The 15,301-nt window shown below is 48.6% G+C and overlaps 1 protein-coding gene across 2 annotated transcripts in view; it reads right to left on the bottom strand.

Moving 5' to 3' along the window:
* Nucleotides 1-668: 668 nt before the first annotated feature.
* LOC143010788 (glutamate decarboxylase 2-like) overlaps nucleotides 669-15,301 on the bottom strand; it is a 36,855-nt gene continuing 22,222 nt past the window's right edge. The window contains exons 1-16 of one of the 2 annotated variants that reach the window (XM_076163317.1): nucleotides 10,939-11,014; nucleotides 10,692-10,754; nucleotides 10,139-10,267; nucleotides 8,787-9,020; nucleotides 8,024-8,114; nucleotides 7,296-7,408; nucleotides 6,175-6,290; nucleotides 5,939-6,018; nucleotides 5,784-5,838; nucleotides 5,522-5,638; nucleotides 4,981-5,045; nucleotides 4,781-4,859; nucleotides 4,546-4,695; nucleotides 4,265-4,372; nucleotides 2,328-2,417; nucleotides 669-842 (exon numbers count right to left, since the gene is read on the bottom strand). In XM_076163317.1, coding sequence (XP_076019432.1) covers nucleotides 669-842; nucleotides 2,328-2,417; nucleotides 4,265-4,372; nucleotides 4,546-4,695; nucleotides 4,781-4,859; nucleotides 4,981-5,045; nucleotides 5,522-5,638; nucleotides 5,784-5,838; nucleotides 5,939-6,018; nucleotides 6,175-6,290; nucleotides 7,296-7,408; nucleotides 8,024-8,114; nucleotides 8,787-9,020; nucleotides 10,139-10,267; nucleotides 10,692-10,754; nucleotides 10,939-11,014 — 1,740 coding nt within the window. Of the gene's footprint in view, nucleotides 843-2,327; nucleotides 2,418-4,264; nucleotides 4,373-4,545; nucleotides 4,696-4,780; nucleotides 4,860-4,980; nucleotides 5,046-5,521; nucleotides 5,639-5,783; nucleotides 5,839-5,938; nucleotides 6,019-6,174; nucleotides 6,291-7,295; nucleotides 7,409-8,023; nucleotides 8,115-8,786; nucleotides 9,021-10,138; nucleotides 10,268-10,691; nucleotides 10,755-10,938; nucleotides 13,481-13,845; nucleotides 13,887-14,094; nucleotides 14,187-15,301 lie in introns of those variants that run through there. The other variant, XM_076163318.1, reaches the window with a different exon arrangement.

Consider the following 15,301-nt stretch of genomic DNA (forward strand, 5'->3'; position numbering starts at 1 on the left):
CGAGCTGTCGGACGGTTGCGTGAATCTTGATTGAACATGATTTTTAGTCGTTGTATGAAATCTGAAATCCGTCGCTCGGCTTCCTCAGCGAGTCGTAAATATCTGACAACAGCGACGTGCCGTTTTTTTTGTCGTCACCAAAAAGGAAATCTATTCAAATCGTCCAGCGAATGCCCAGCCTGAGGCGACCTGCTGCGGTTCTTAGTGGAGGTGTCCTATGTGCTGCTATACGTGTGTGTGGGATGTAAAGGCAGCTGATTAAGCTGAGGTAAAGTCAAGTGCTTTTTTTCCCAATAAGATTAAAATGTAGATTACTATCAAACACGAGCACGTTGGGCACTTAACGACATCTTCGGCAAATGAGAAGGATTACAAAATAAACTCTTTCTCATCGACCTATTGCACAAGCGTTTCATATCACAAACGTACACACGGGGTTACGTCACTGACGCTACGCTACGCTACGCTAAGAGGAGGAGGCAGACAGAAGCAGGGACCAGGGAAGTCCACAGCAAAGCTACAACACATATATGGATTCATCTGTAGATCCTTTTCTCAAATATACTTTAAATATGGGACTTTGGAGGGAAAGAAAAAGTTTACCAGGACGTTCACCACAAACAATTCATCCGTCACCGACCAAACTACCCGGGGTTTGGAGACGAGTCTTATAGATCCTGTCCCAGTCGCTCGATCTCCTCGGTAAGAAAGTCGATGTCCTCGAAGGTAGCGGCGGGGTTGGAGATGACCATACGGAAGAAGTTGACCTTGTCACCCTGCGGTTGGTAGCTGACCATGGTCGTCCCGTACTCCATCATCCTGGCCTTTATCACTGGAGCCACCTGACGGGCAGAAGAGAGGGGGAAAGGACACGGACGCGGCTAATCAGGTTGGTCAAGAGTCCTGGAGACAGTGAGCTGATAAACCAGACTGAGGAACAACAACGCTACGTAAAGACAACATGAGAGAGAGTGAGTGAGTGAGTGAGTGAGTGAGTGAGTGAGTGAGTGAGTGAGTGAGTGAGTGTTGTGACTTAGGTAGGACTGTATCAGATTACATCATGGATCCATAAGGGTCCATTCAAAGACCTACAGACCTGAAGAGAAACACAACCATCCACTGACATCCAGGAGATTTTGGACTTAAATGTCTGGAAAATCATGAACTGTGTTGAAAAAGTAAGACATAAACTTGGCTCCAGCTCTATAGGGGGCGTCTATAGGCTCCTGGCTCCTCCCCTCTCCCTCCTCATTCATCTCTTGCAGGTGTCCTCAGCCTGCACTCGCTGGGAAATAAGAAATGGGCAGCTGCACATTCTAAATGTTTCCGTTTTTTCTTGAAGATGTTGTCATTAAAGCGAGGAGAGGGGAAACAGAGGAGCGGCCCTCCCCTCCGCCGTCACCGCCCTCGGGGTCCTCGTGTTAATCCTGCATCATTACATCGACCCTCCATCTCAATGTCACAGCGCCAAGAGCCGGCGGAGCGCGACCGAGGCGTTTTTACAGGAGCACGCCGCAAAACAAAAGGAGATGTGAGGGGAGGGGGAGGGGGGGAGAGACAGAGAGAGAGAGAGAGAGAGAGAGGGAGAGAGAGAGAGAGACAGAGAGAGGGAGAGAGGGACAGAGAGAGAGAGAGAGAGAGAGAGAGAGATAGAGAGAGAGAGAGGGAGAGAGGGACAGAGAGAGAGAGAGAGAGAGAGGGAGAGAGGGACAGAGAGAGAGAGAGAGGGAGAGAGAGAGAGAGACAGAGAGAGAGAGAGAGGGACAGAGAGAGGGAGAGAGGGGGGGGCGGAAAGAAAAGGGGTGGAGGGAGGGACAAGGGGACAGGGAGAGACAGTGACACACACACACACACACACACACACACACAGGGGGAGTGACAGAGAGAGAGAGAGCTCTTTGTATGCCTTGCACGTCCACCATCTGTTTGTCCTAATGGTTAATTAGCGCCCTCTGCTCTCTGAATGCTTCACACTTTAGTGAACTCAAACCCGCTGAGGCTCTTTATTGCCCAAACGCTTTAACCCTTTAGGCTCTGCCCGTCAGCCAGCCTGCAGAGAGCTCGTTACACTGAGCTCACTCCGTCCCTCCGCTTCACATTCAGACTGTTTAGACTCTAGCAGAGATTTAGAGATGTTTGACACTAAGAACCTCACAAAGTCACAGGCGTGTTTTTAGCCGTGCTCCTTTCAAAATGTCGTCTCATTTCCAGGGTTTTATTGGGTCGAACTTGCAGTTCCTTTTTGGGATAGTTGAAATATTTTCAGGCCCCTGTCGGGCTCAGCGATGTGCTCGCCGGCGTCACGTTCGCTATCCGAGCTCACCCACCTTGTGCAAACGCTTCTTCTTCTCCTCTTTGTCCTCCATGTAGCGAATCCCGGGGGGGAGGTACCAGAAGCAGACATTTGTGTGCTGAGGCTGTGGGAACACACACACACACACACGCACACACACACGTGCTGTGAGAACACATATAGACTGTACGGATACACACACACACACACACACACATAAGCTGAACTGGGTCGGTTTTCACTGAACACTCCAGATGAGTTTAAAGCTGTAATCACGTTTTCTGCTACGAGAGGAAACAAACGGGCGACAGCTTCAATATGAAGACAAGACAGCAGCAGATCAATATGGATGTGGCACGATTTAGATTCATAAAAACTAAACTGCTGTTTGGATCAAATCAGATTTGGAGGATCAGGTTTGTTTTCAACAGATTTTGACCAAAATATAAAAAATAAACACAAAATTGCATTGAATTAAATAATAAAATAATGACAACGATGAATAAAATAATTTAAACAATGAGCCTGCATGTCAAACATATATAAAGATATATATATATTTTATATATTTATATATCTCTATATATATCTATATATAGATACAAAATACATTATTGTCTTTTTAAAATGCATTATTGTCTTTTATATCTTTATCTATATCTATATCTATATATCATAAATATATATCTTTATATATAATTACAATAAAAAGTCAAACTGCGTGATGCAAATTCAGGTTTCCACTGAGTCAAGTATTAAAATTAATAAATCTACATATATATAAAATATATAACCTATATTTTACTATATATGTGTACAGTATATTTTAAAAACATATTATAAATAAATATATATTGTACAGTATATTTAAAAACATACTGTACAAATATATAGTAAAATATAGGTTATATATTTTATACAGAAAATATTTCATAAATTAAGAAATCTAAATAAAAGATGTTAACAATAATTCTTTCGAACACACACACACACACACACACACACACACACACACACACACACACACACACACACACACACACACACACACACAGTGATATACATGCAACTGAGCATAATCCCGACTGGCTGAAGAGAAGAAGCTCGCCGCATCGCTGAGTCTCCAATTTAAGAGAAAATCAGGTCTGCACAAAGGATCCCATCAGACCGACACACAGCGCCGCCTGACCGCTCTCTCACACACACACACACACACACACACACACACACACACACCTGCACATTAGATTGATTTAATGGCAGAGCCGCCTGGACGCTGAGGCCGCCTCCCATCAGCCTCTGGATGCTTTTAGCCTCTGTGGCTCAGCAGGAAAACAATTCGGCGTGAAACATTAAGCAGCTCTCACAATAAATGACTCCGGGTGTCCTCGCTCTCCTTTCAGAGCAGAGTTTTTAGCCTAATAGCCCCGCCGTGCCCACATATGTTTGTGTTGTTGCACTTTTGCTTGGTGGGGGTTATTATTTCAGACTCTGCTTTTCATATGCATATGAGCAATTACAGGCCATTATTCTATTCATTACACATAATAGCAGCACATTACGCTGACAGCTCCGGGTGAAAATGGCATTCAGCCAACACAAAGCAGCGCCGCACCGTCAGCCGGGCCGCTCAGCCGCAACCAGGCCGACCGGATCCACGTCTGCGAGGTGGTGAGAGGTGGCGCCGAGGAGAACAGAGTGAGGATGAAACTTATGAAACTACTCCACACCGTTCCCGGCTAATGATCGGAATCTAGAGACGGAACAAACCAGACGGGACCAGGAGGAGGTCACCATAGCAACCAGGGACGTCGTACACCTCGAGTGCAGCGATGCTACACACGTCCTTACCCAAGTTAAGCTTTCAAAGCCACAGATCATTTTCATCGGTCGTGACGCCAACGTGACGGAGAAACCAGGGAGAGGTGTGGGAATGAATCAGGAGAAGAGACAAAGTGAAGGTGAACCTACTTTCCCATCAAAGACCATCTGGTATCCCTCTCTGTCCTTGATCTTGTTGTACAGATACTCTGACAGCTCCAGACACTTGTCGATCTGAGCCTCAAACCCAATGGTTCCCTGTGAAGAACAGGAGGAAACAATCAGGGAGACATGAAGCTCCTATCTCCTCAACTAATTAAGATCAACTGGAAAGATATGGGGAAGCTTTCAAGGTCAAATGGACCCAGACATGCAGGTGAGGGTTGTCATGGCAATTGTCATTCCTGAGAAATGTTCTTTTATATTGGGACCTTTGCTCTCCACATGAGCCACAGCTTGAAGATGTCCACATGGCGTCCGCACTGCAGGGCTTTGTCCCCGGTGTCGTAGGACAGGTCGTAGTGTTTGTCCTGCTGGAACAGGTAGCAGGCGTGCATCTGGTTGCAGTTCTGCATCAGGCCCTGCAGGGGGAGGAGACTGACCTTTAGGCTCTGGAGGACTAACTGGGCGGGGACGGCGGGCGGGGACGGCGTGTTGGGGGCTCACCTCCTCTCTGACCAGCAGGGCCGAACACTGCAGGGGGACTGACATCATCTTGTGTGGGTTCCATGTCACTGAATTGGCCCTGAAGATGACACAAGTACCCATCATGCACCATGTCCCCCCCCCCGACACCTCCTCCTCCTCCTCCTCCTCCTCCTCCTCCTCCTCCTCAGAGGGCCGCAGATCTCAGCCGTGACACTCACCTGTCCACGCCATCCAGCTTCCACCTGTGCCTCCTGGACATGAGGAGACTCCCTCCCCACGCACCCTGACAGGACACACACACACACACACACACACACACACACACACACACACACACACACAACATCATCACACATGTTATAGAAATATCACAACATATCAGTCTGTTATTGACCTTTTATTAGGATTTATTTCTTTAAATGTGCTCCAACAAAGACTTCAGCACACACACACACACACACACACACACACACACACACACACACACACACACACAGACACACAGAGACACACACACACACACACACACACACACACTTCTTGACTAAACCAGCTAAGCGTGTGTTCGGGTGTGTGTTCAGGTGTGTGTTGAGGCATGATGGATGCAGCGCGGCGTTGAGGCTGTGTGTTTGCGTCTGTCTTACATATTACAACTTTATTCTGGTCATGTTTGGGCCTTTTTATCTCCGGGCTTCACGCTGATGACGTCTCCACTTCCTGTGTGTGTGAGACCTGAACTCTCGGTCGTTGTGTACTCACGTCCACGTGCATCCAGACGTTGTACTTCTTGCAGATGTCTGAGATTGGGATGAGCGGGTCGAAGGCGCCGTACACCGTCGTGCCTGCGGTGGCGCTGACGAAGAAAGGGACGAATCCCTGCAGGACAGAGAGGGGCGGAGCTCCAAGCTTTAAAACCTCTGTTTGACTTTAAAACAATAAGGAAACCAAAGTGTGTGTGTGTGTGTGTGTGTGTGTGTGTGTGTGTGTGTGTGTGTGTGTGTGTGTGTGTGTGCGACCTCACCTTCTGTTTGGCCTCCAGTATTTTCCTCTCCAGGTCGGCTGGGACCATCTTACCACTGCAGAGGGAGAAGGTGTGTGTGTGTGTGTGGGACATAAACATGAGTTGTGTTTGTGCGTTGGTCTGCCCAGGTGTCAGATTTGTCGTCTCGGTCGTACCTTTCGTCCGCTTTGATGCAGATGACGCTTTCTGTCCCGATGCCGAGGGCCGCCGCCCCCTTTTTGATAGAGAAATGGCTCTGAAACAGCAGAAGAGCTCAAAGTCAAATCCTCCTCTGTAAGCTGGCTCTTTGGATGATTCAGTCGTACATCAACCTGCCACACGGGGGCGCAGATGAGTCTCTTTGGGTCTGCGTGAGGTTTGACTGGTGAACAGTGAGTGTGTGTGGTCGTACGTGCTCCGATGTGAAGGCCGCCAGTCTGGGGACGGACGACATTCCCTTCTCCTTCACCTCAGGGAACATCTTGAAGCGAGCCAGCAGCATGGCGTACATGTTAGAGATAGCGCCACCTGGAGGAGAGACGGGGCTCAGCATCATGAACACAACCAGGCCACGCCCCCCCATGGAAACAAGTCAAGAAAAGGACAAGGTCCATTACAGACGTTTGTGTTTGGAGGTGTTTGGTGTTTGGCGAGAAGATCCAAACTTCCTTCCCTCCTTATTTCCTTCCTTTCTCCTTTCCTCCTTCCTTAGATCTCCATAATGCTACATTGTTAGTGTCCTAGTCTGCGACTGCACGTCACACATCATCTCTGATTCCATTTTATTCTTCTCTCTTCCCTCATTTCCTTATTTCCTTATTTCCTTCCTTCCTTATTTATTTTCTGTTTTCTTTCCTCCTTCCTTGCTTCCTTCCTTCCTTGTTCCCTCTCCCTTGCCTGGCTGTCATTCAGACCTGTGAGGGATTAACAAGCGACTGATGTTTGAGGGAGAAAATGATTTGATGCTAATCAGCTGTGAAACCACTTCCATTTATATCATCAACACGCAAATATACACGCGAGTGTGTGTGTGTGTGTGTGTGTGTGTGTGTGTGTGTGTGTGTGTGTGTGTGTGTGTGTGTGAGAGTGTGTGAGAGCGAGTGTGTGTGTGTGTGTGTGTGTAAGAGTGAGTGTGTGTGCGTGTGTGAGTGTGTGTGTGTGTGAGAGTGTGTGAGAGCGAGTGTGTGTGTGTGTGTGTGTAAGAGTGAGTATGTGTGTGTGAGTGAGTGTGTGTGTGTGTGAGAGTGTGTGTGAGAGCGAGTGTGTGTGTGTGTGTGTGTGTGTAAGAGTGAGTGTGTGTGTAAGAGTGTGTGTGTGTGTGTGAGTGAGTGAGTAAGTGTGTGAGAGTGTGTGTGTGAGAGTGAGTGCGTGTGTGTGTGTGTGTGAGAGTGTGAGTGTGTGAGAGCGAGTGTGTGTGAGTGTGTGTGTGTGAGTGTGTTTGTGAGAGTGTGTGTGTGTGTTTGTGAGAGTGTGTGTGTGTGTGTGTGTGTGTGTGTGTGTGTGTGTGTGTGTGTGTGTGTGTGGTCTTTGTACCAGGAGAGAAGATGCCGTCTCCTCGTCCGTCTGTCCAGCCGATGATCTCCCTCATCTTCTTCAGAGTGACGTACTCCAGCAGCACGAACACAGGAGCGACCTCATAGGTGAACCTGCGTCACATGACCCAGATGACTGACAGACAGGAGGCTCCTCCTTCCTCATGGCTTCCTTTCCTTCATTCCTTTCTTGTGTCTCCTTATTTACTTCCTTGGTTCCACATGTTTCCTTCCTTAGTACCCTCATTCCTTCCTTCCCTCTATCTTGCCCCCTCCCTTCTTTCCTTTCCTTACCTCCTTACTCCTTCCACAAACAATCTTTCCTGATTGTTTAGCGTGTTTCTGGTCCATGCTCTGTGTTTGGGCGCTCCTCACACACAGCTCTGTGCAGTCACATGTGAAGCTGCTTAAAGGCTTGTATGTTTGCATCACACGTTACACGTTACATGTTACATGTTTGCACAGACGGGCTGCAGTGTTATCAGACGTGGCTCTGCAGCTTGAGATGAGCTTCAGATTAGCCTGAATGCAATTTCAGAGCTAATTTTCTCCTTTTGAATCCCAGAGGGAGCTGAGGGTGGGGGGAGGGGCTTAGAGAGGGGGGGGGGGGGGGCTGCTATCAGCACAGGCAGACGCAGGGCGTGATGCATATGGATGGACCGGAAATGGGATTCATTGTCATCATCATTATCATCATCACCACAGCGATGAAGCAGGACGCATACTTACATGTTGGTGTTGGCGGTGGATGTGAGCCAATCAGCTGCCAGCCCAACCATGTCTAATCCTGTAGAGAGCTGATTGAAGTACCTGGGGTGGGCTGAAGATGAAGAGGGGGAGGAGGAAGAGGAGGAGGAGGAAGAGGAGGTATTTTAACTCTGAAACATGATGCTGCTGAACAATAATCAGCCAATAATCAATTTCAAAATAAAGGCCTCATCATAAAGCAGAGAAAATAAACAGATTTATATTTAAATGTAGCAAATATTTATCTTTATTTGTTTGTTTGTTAATTAATAATAATATTTGAGTTAATAAGAATTATTTAGGGGTCAATTCAATAAATCACCATAATTCGTTTTGATTGATTGAATAATTTGATGAGTCCGCAGCGTTTTAATGTTACAATATTAAACATCATATTATAGAATATTATAATATTTTAATCAACTTCATTCAATATTCAGTATTTTTGTAAACAAATAAATTAAAATCAGGCCGTGATTTTTATGAATTCACTGCAGATTTTTTTATTTGATGTTTTTATTTGATTGACACATTTTCTGCTGATTTGCTTTGACGGCACAAATGTTCTTCTTCCTGTTTCATCACCGCGCGAGGCTGCGGCGCGCTCAGGTCACTCGCTTCTCATTTTAATTACAAATTAAATCTCTTATTTGATTTTTTTTTTAAATATGACGCGGTTGATCAATTCAGGCTTCTTCTGTAAAATAACAAAGAGCCGATGTGTGCGTGGTTTCCGGTGCCGTACCTGTCTTGATGGCGTATTTCAGCGTGGCGCGGCAGCTGATCAGGATGTCGTCCAGAGTTGCCGGTTCGCCCTGAAGCTCCCAGTTATTCATCTGCAGTAATTCGTTGGGATAATGGAAATCGATGACTTTGGTTTCCCTATCGAAAGACTCCACGATGTAGGCCAGCAGGATGTCCACGACCTCCTGCAGGAAGGTCAGGGTTTTGGCGTCGCCGTCCAGAGCGGGAAGCAGGTCTGAGAATGGAACACAGAGGCGACAGCGTCACTCTCCATCACATCCCGCCTCTGGGTTCAGACTGAGGAGGAAGCAGCGCCACTGATATTTCATCTGATCAGTTTAAACTTTATTCTTCAGCCTGAATCTTCACCTCAGCGACAACAGAGAGGGAATGAAGAAGTCTGATTAGTGACTGATTACTTTAAACACAGAAGCTGCTCGGGCTTGGATTTATTGAACCATAAACTAAATGTTTTCTGTCCATTAACGAGCAAGAATTCAAAAAATATGCTTCAGCTTGTAGAAGCGAGTGACGCGACGGGCCTGAGCCTGAAGGTGACCGCTCAGACCGAGCAGCTGAGCCTGAGCCTGAGCCTGAAGGTGACCGCTCAGACCGAGCAGCTGAGCCTGAGCCTGAGCCTGAAGGTGACCGCTCAGACCGAGCAGCTGACTGAGCCTGAGCATGAAGGTGACCGCTCAGACCGAGCAGCTGAGCCTGAGCCTGAGCCTGAAGGTGACCGCTCAGACCGAGCAGCTGACTGAGCCTGAGCCTGAAGGTGACCGCTCAGATCGAGAAGCTGACTGAGCCTGAGCCTGAGCCTGAAGGTGACCCCTCAGACCGAGCAGCTGACTGAGCCTGAGCCTGAAGGTGACCGCTCAGACTGAGCAGCTGACTGAGCCTGAGCCTGAAGGTGACCGCTCAGACCGAGCAGCTGACTGAGCCTGAGCCTGAGCCTGAGCCTGAGCCTGAGCCTGAAGGTGACCCCTCAGACCGAGCAGCTGACTGAGCCTGAGCCTGAAGGTGACCCTGACCCTAATCGTCTTTGTGGCTCGCGGAACCAAAAACAGCGCCAGCATGAAAAATACAAAATAATATAACTCATGGATAATTTGTTAAAATTACAGCAGAATGAGAGGAGGGGCCTCGGCGCGAGCACATACACACTCCTGTAAACATCAGCTGGTGGTCAGGAGTGAAGGGTGAGATGGTGAAAGGGTGAAGGCTTTAAATCAAAGCAACGGATTTAAAAATAATACAAATAATAACAATGAGAACGAGAATAACGAACGTGAAAATTATGCTAAATATTTGCAGTGAATGAGCGCGGTGGGCGGAGTCAGAGAGCGGCCGTACCTGTTGAGTAGAGGTCGGTGAAGACCACCGGCGCTTTGGCGCAGCTGCAGGCTTTGCCGCAGCCGCAGCTCGCCTCCTGTTTGCCGGGCGGCTCGGCGCTTCGCTCCGCGTCTCCAACACTGAGCAGAGCTTTGGACAGCACAAACACAACGAAGCGGACATGAGCCTCGCTCTCCACTCAGCCTGCGACACCAGCAGGCCCGTTTCCACCTTAGAGCCCATCACGGTGTCGTCCCGGGGAGATGGGGTTTGATCACACTTTGCACCGTTTCAGCCTAAAAATCACGACTAGCACAGCTGGAAACATCAGGAATGCGCGTCAAAACAGACGCAGAATAAAAACGAACCAGAGCGGCGCGTAAAGGCCAAGAGCAGACAGACAGACAGACAGACAGACAGAAGATAGAGCGGCTGGAGCAAATCAGGCAACAATAAAGAATAAACGGAGAGAAAATTAAAGCTCCGTCTGTGATTTGTTCCATTTGTTTATCTGGAACCTGAAAATGAAGTCAAATCCAGCGTCGTGCCCAAAGCCCCCCGGCCTCTCACGTACCACATAATTTCGATCCAATCCCTCCGGATAATTTCTGGGCCGCCGCTTGGCACCAAGCCCGGGCTGGAAAAGAGAGAGGGGGGGGGCAAAGCGTGCAGGGCGTCAGGGTCACATCAAGTTTACAACATAAGCTCATCCCCGAGAATCACGACAAAGCGCGTAAAATGCGCACACGGGTCGCGTCCCGGCTTCAGACGCAGCGGGCCGGAGAGGAGCCGCCATTAGAGCTCAGAAACGGGGCACTCACGCGTACTGGGGCTCTGACTCCCGGGGTTCGCCCCCGCGTTATCCCCGCCAACAGACCAGAAGCCCTGTGATGCCATGGTGACGCCGCTGGTTAGGAGCTGCAGGAGACACGGACACCCATCCACGCGCCACGCACGGGAGCTGCGGAGTGCGGAGCGACACCGAAGCTCTCCGACTGCCCCGAATCCAGCCGATCACCAGACGGAAGCTCAGTGGCGCAGCGGGGAAGCCGCTAAACACGCCGCGGCCACAGGTGCATCAAGTCTGCGTCCTTCCAGCAGAAATCCGCAAACACGCACGCACGCACGCAGCCCGCTCTCACGCAAAAGACGCTCCGAGGAAACTAGGAACGAAACGCAGCGCAAGAATGTTCACCCTTTGCTGTGACGAAGAAGAAACACAGCTGTTGGTAAAAAAAACGCAGCGCGCGCGTCCAACGTCACCAAACAAATCCACTTCGCGTCGCGCCTGGGCTCGTCCCCGCCGCTCGCCCCCGCGGCTCCACGCGGACTGAACGCAAACTGACTCATCTGCTCCGCCCGCGCGCGCGATCCGGGCTCCTCTCTGTCACGCCGGGGTCGTTACTCCTCCAGTAACGCGTTACTGACAGCAGAACCTTTGTCGATCGCATCCCGGCTTGTTGTTTGCCTCTCCATCATTTAGAAACCCCCTCACACACACACACACACACACACGCACACGCACACGCACACACACACACACACACACACACCTGAATGTAGTCTGAAATACACAGAAATGTAAATGTAAAATATTCTCTTAATCGTCAAAGATTAATCGTTGAAAATCAAATCTAAACTCAGGTCTGAATCGTCTTAACATTAAAATCTAACTGCAATCAATTACAAATGTCAGGAAATCTGGACTGAATTCCCAAAATCTACAAAATCTGTGACCTTAAAATCAGGATGATCTCTGCTGATCATTTGTGGGATTCGAGGGCGTGACTTTACTGAGTTAACTGAGTGACAACGATGCACCAGAAGAGTCACGAGCGACTGCAGATGATCACACACACGCGTGTTTGATCTGCAGTCACTCTCATTCAGCAGCAGCAGTGAATGCAGCACAGAGAGCTTTGAGTCTCTCAGGCTGGGATCCAAGCCCCTCAGGCCGCACACACACACACACACACACACACACACACACACACACACACACACACACACACACACACACACACACACACGTCTCTGATGATTCATGCACGCAATCACCAAAATCATCTGCGGGCTGAAGCCAAACACATTAATATAAGCGGAGCCCCGAGGCAGCGTCGCCGTGCGGAGCTGCGACAGAGCAGAACCGCGCTGCGTTCAATGCCCCAAAATAACACTGGTGACCTATTTAAGCCGCCACTGCTCGTGTGTGTTTGTGGTGTCGAGTACAACCAAACACACTCTCCTGCTTTGCGGCAGGACGCACTGAGGTTGCGTGTTGTGGTCGGGACTCAAACAATCCCTGTGGGTTTATATCCTTTAAATGTCAACACAAAGGTCAGAGGTCGACTCCCCGGAGCAGACAGGGAAGTCTGTGGAGATGTGAGTCTACATGAGAACGCTGGGTGATGTACGACACACACACACACTCACACACACTAACACACACACTCACACTCACACTCACACTCACACACACACGCAAACACTCACACACGCAAACACTCACACACACACTCACACACACACTCACACACACACACTAACACAGATGTCACCAGGCTGCCAGTGATGGATCGCTTGGAATTACATAAATATTATCGTCCACAAACTGGACCGCCAGCCAGTGATTGAGCCAACCGCCCTCAGAGATCAGACGGCATGATAGGAAAACAAATAAAACATCAGCGCTTATTGATTTGGTTTCCTCATGATGGAGAATCCTCTCAGAGTTCATACCTCCACCAAGGACAGGATATTGATTAGACCATGATCACCCCCCACATCAGGGTCTCCAACACAATTTATTATTCAGAATATATGCATATGAAAATGAACAAATCTTTACAAAAGCTTAAAGTTACAGCGTTTCTTATTTACAGTCTCTTATAACAACGAGCCTACAAACAACTGGAGCTTCACTGCAGTCCTGAGGCGTCTGACATCCACCATTCTATAGAACAACACCTACAGAAGCCTTGGGTCCACCAATCCTGCTCGTTTGGACCGTGGGAGGAAACCAAAGCAGCCAGAACAAACAGGAGAACACACAAACTCCACACACAACCACCCCAGAACCCTAGACCTTCTGACTGTAAACAGGATTAATGTGTTCAGTTCTGTCATGTGATGAGCTTTCGTCTCTGCGAGGTCTTCCTCAGCAGATGCCTGAAGTCGTACGGGTTCTCATCAGGGTTCTCCTCAGCCTGGTTCTCCTCAGCTGGGTTCTCCTCAGCTGGGTTCTCCTCAGCCTGGTTCTCCTTAGCTGGGTTCTCCTCAGCTGGGTTCTCCTCAGACGGGTTCTCCTCTGACGGGTTCTCCTCAGACGGGTTCTCCTGAGTCGGGCTCTCGCTGGATGTCATTCTGCGGGTTGAGTTTCAAAAACAAAAATGATAAAAGTGAAACTCAGAAGGAACACGAACCAAACCAAGCTCTGAGCTGACAAACAAAGAGAGGAAGAACTTGAATCTCTTCATCTCCATCAGCCATTTATCATCTGCTGCCACACACAAACACAAACACATGAAACTGATTTCATCCACACAATCTGTTCTTTGCAGTCTCGCCTCAAGCCAGCGGGCGAGGAAGATCTGTCCCTGGAGAACTCATCGTCCTCACCCGGCAGCTTCTCTGGACTACAGCACAGACATGTGGGGGACATGACCCATGTATGGAGGACGACTATATGAGACACACACACACACACACACACACACACACACACTTACTCGTCTTTCCCGGGCAGCTGTTTGTCATCCTGGACGGAACGCTGCGAGGAAACACAGAGCGGATCAGGAAAACCCCTTAAAGATCAACAAGCTGTAGGTTAAGAAGCATGTGAACCCTTAATGTGGTGTTTAGGTCAAAGTTGAGGGGTTAGGATCTTTGGAAACAGCCTGAATGTCTTCATCCCAGCTCCTGTGAGAGGTGTCAGTCTGATATCAGCAGTGTGTGTGTGTGTGTGTGTGTGGGCTCACGTGGATTAGGTTGTAGTAGGTGGAATCTTCTGGCGTGTTGAGGGTCTTTGGCTGCTGCGTCCTGCGCGTCGTCCTGGACACTTTCCTCTCACCTGAAAGATAACAACAACCATAAAACCCGCCGCCCACATTTGTTTGTTTACTTCTTCTGTTGCGACTGAGTGATTATCTTCTGCTACTTGCTGTTTGCAGCTGCCGGAGCTTGGATTAAGGCTCTTATATTATATCATATTTAGAGCTAAAAGACACAACATTATGATAATAAAGACGGAATATTTTGGGCCAAAAGGTCCCAACCTACCCAACCTGTCGTAGGACTACATTACCATGGTAACAGATTCTCAAAACTGTCTCACTATCTTGCAAAAACAAGATGAAGAATGAAGCGATCCTGTACATCGTCTCTATCGAGCTCAAACTGACGCCATGCTGACCTTTGGACTTATTGCGTTTATTGAGCCGACCTCCATACACGCCACAGTTTGACCCCGAGGCCTTTGGCTGCTTTCAATTTTTCCAACAGAGATTATTGGACTCGGCCGCTGCCATTTAAGCGTCCGGCCGCCATGGTATCGAACAGCAGGCGTGTGTGTGTGTGTGTGTGTGTGTGTGTGTGTGTGTGTGTGTGTGTGTGTGTGTGTGTGTGTATCATGCGTGACATCCTCCACACTGTAGCGGATGTGTTGCCATCAATCACTGGTGTCAGGAGTGATTTCCTGTAACAACCTTCCTGTAGAGCCTCGTCTAACTTATCGCAATTATGAAAACATAACAGCGACCTTTGCTTCTGTGTCTCATTATTAATCACTGAAAACTACGGTGCAAAAACCATTAATCACAACCTCTCAGGTAAAAGAGGTGAAAAGTTTGTGATATCACGGCGCGTGTCCGTCTAAAGGTCGTCCGTCTAAAGGTCGTCCCTGCGGCGCTCAAACAAGCAAAGCCAATTTCCTCCGCCCACATATTAATTCCTGCCATAATTGTCAGATGCTCGCTCGCAAAACACGATTACCGCTTGACGACCTTTCTGCCCTGGAACAAGGCACCGGCTGCTCTCACTCTTTCATCACAAATGTTGCAAATTGTTCAGATCCAAGTTTATGACGTCAGAGAATCGACCTGATGGCAAACTGAAGCGGCATTTAGTGTGGAGGAAGACGTTTCATTCTGCTCCACCTCAGGACACACAACACCTGGAGAGGACAAA

Source organism: Genypterus blacodes, unplaced genomic scaffold, assembly GCF_046128005.1.
Source record: "Genypterus blacodes isolate CSIRO-AG114 ecotype Tasmania unplaced genomic scaffold, CSIRO-AGI_Gbla_v1 ptg000130l_1, whole genome shotgun sequence".
Taxonomy (NCBI): domain Eukaryota; kingdom Metazoa; phylum Chordata; class Actinopteri; order Ophidiiformes; family Ophidiidae; genus Genypterus; species Genypterus blacodes.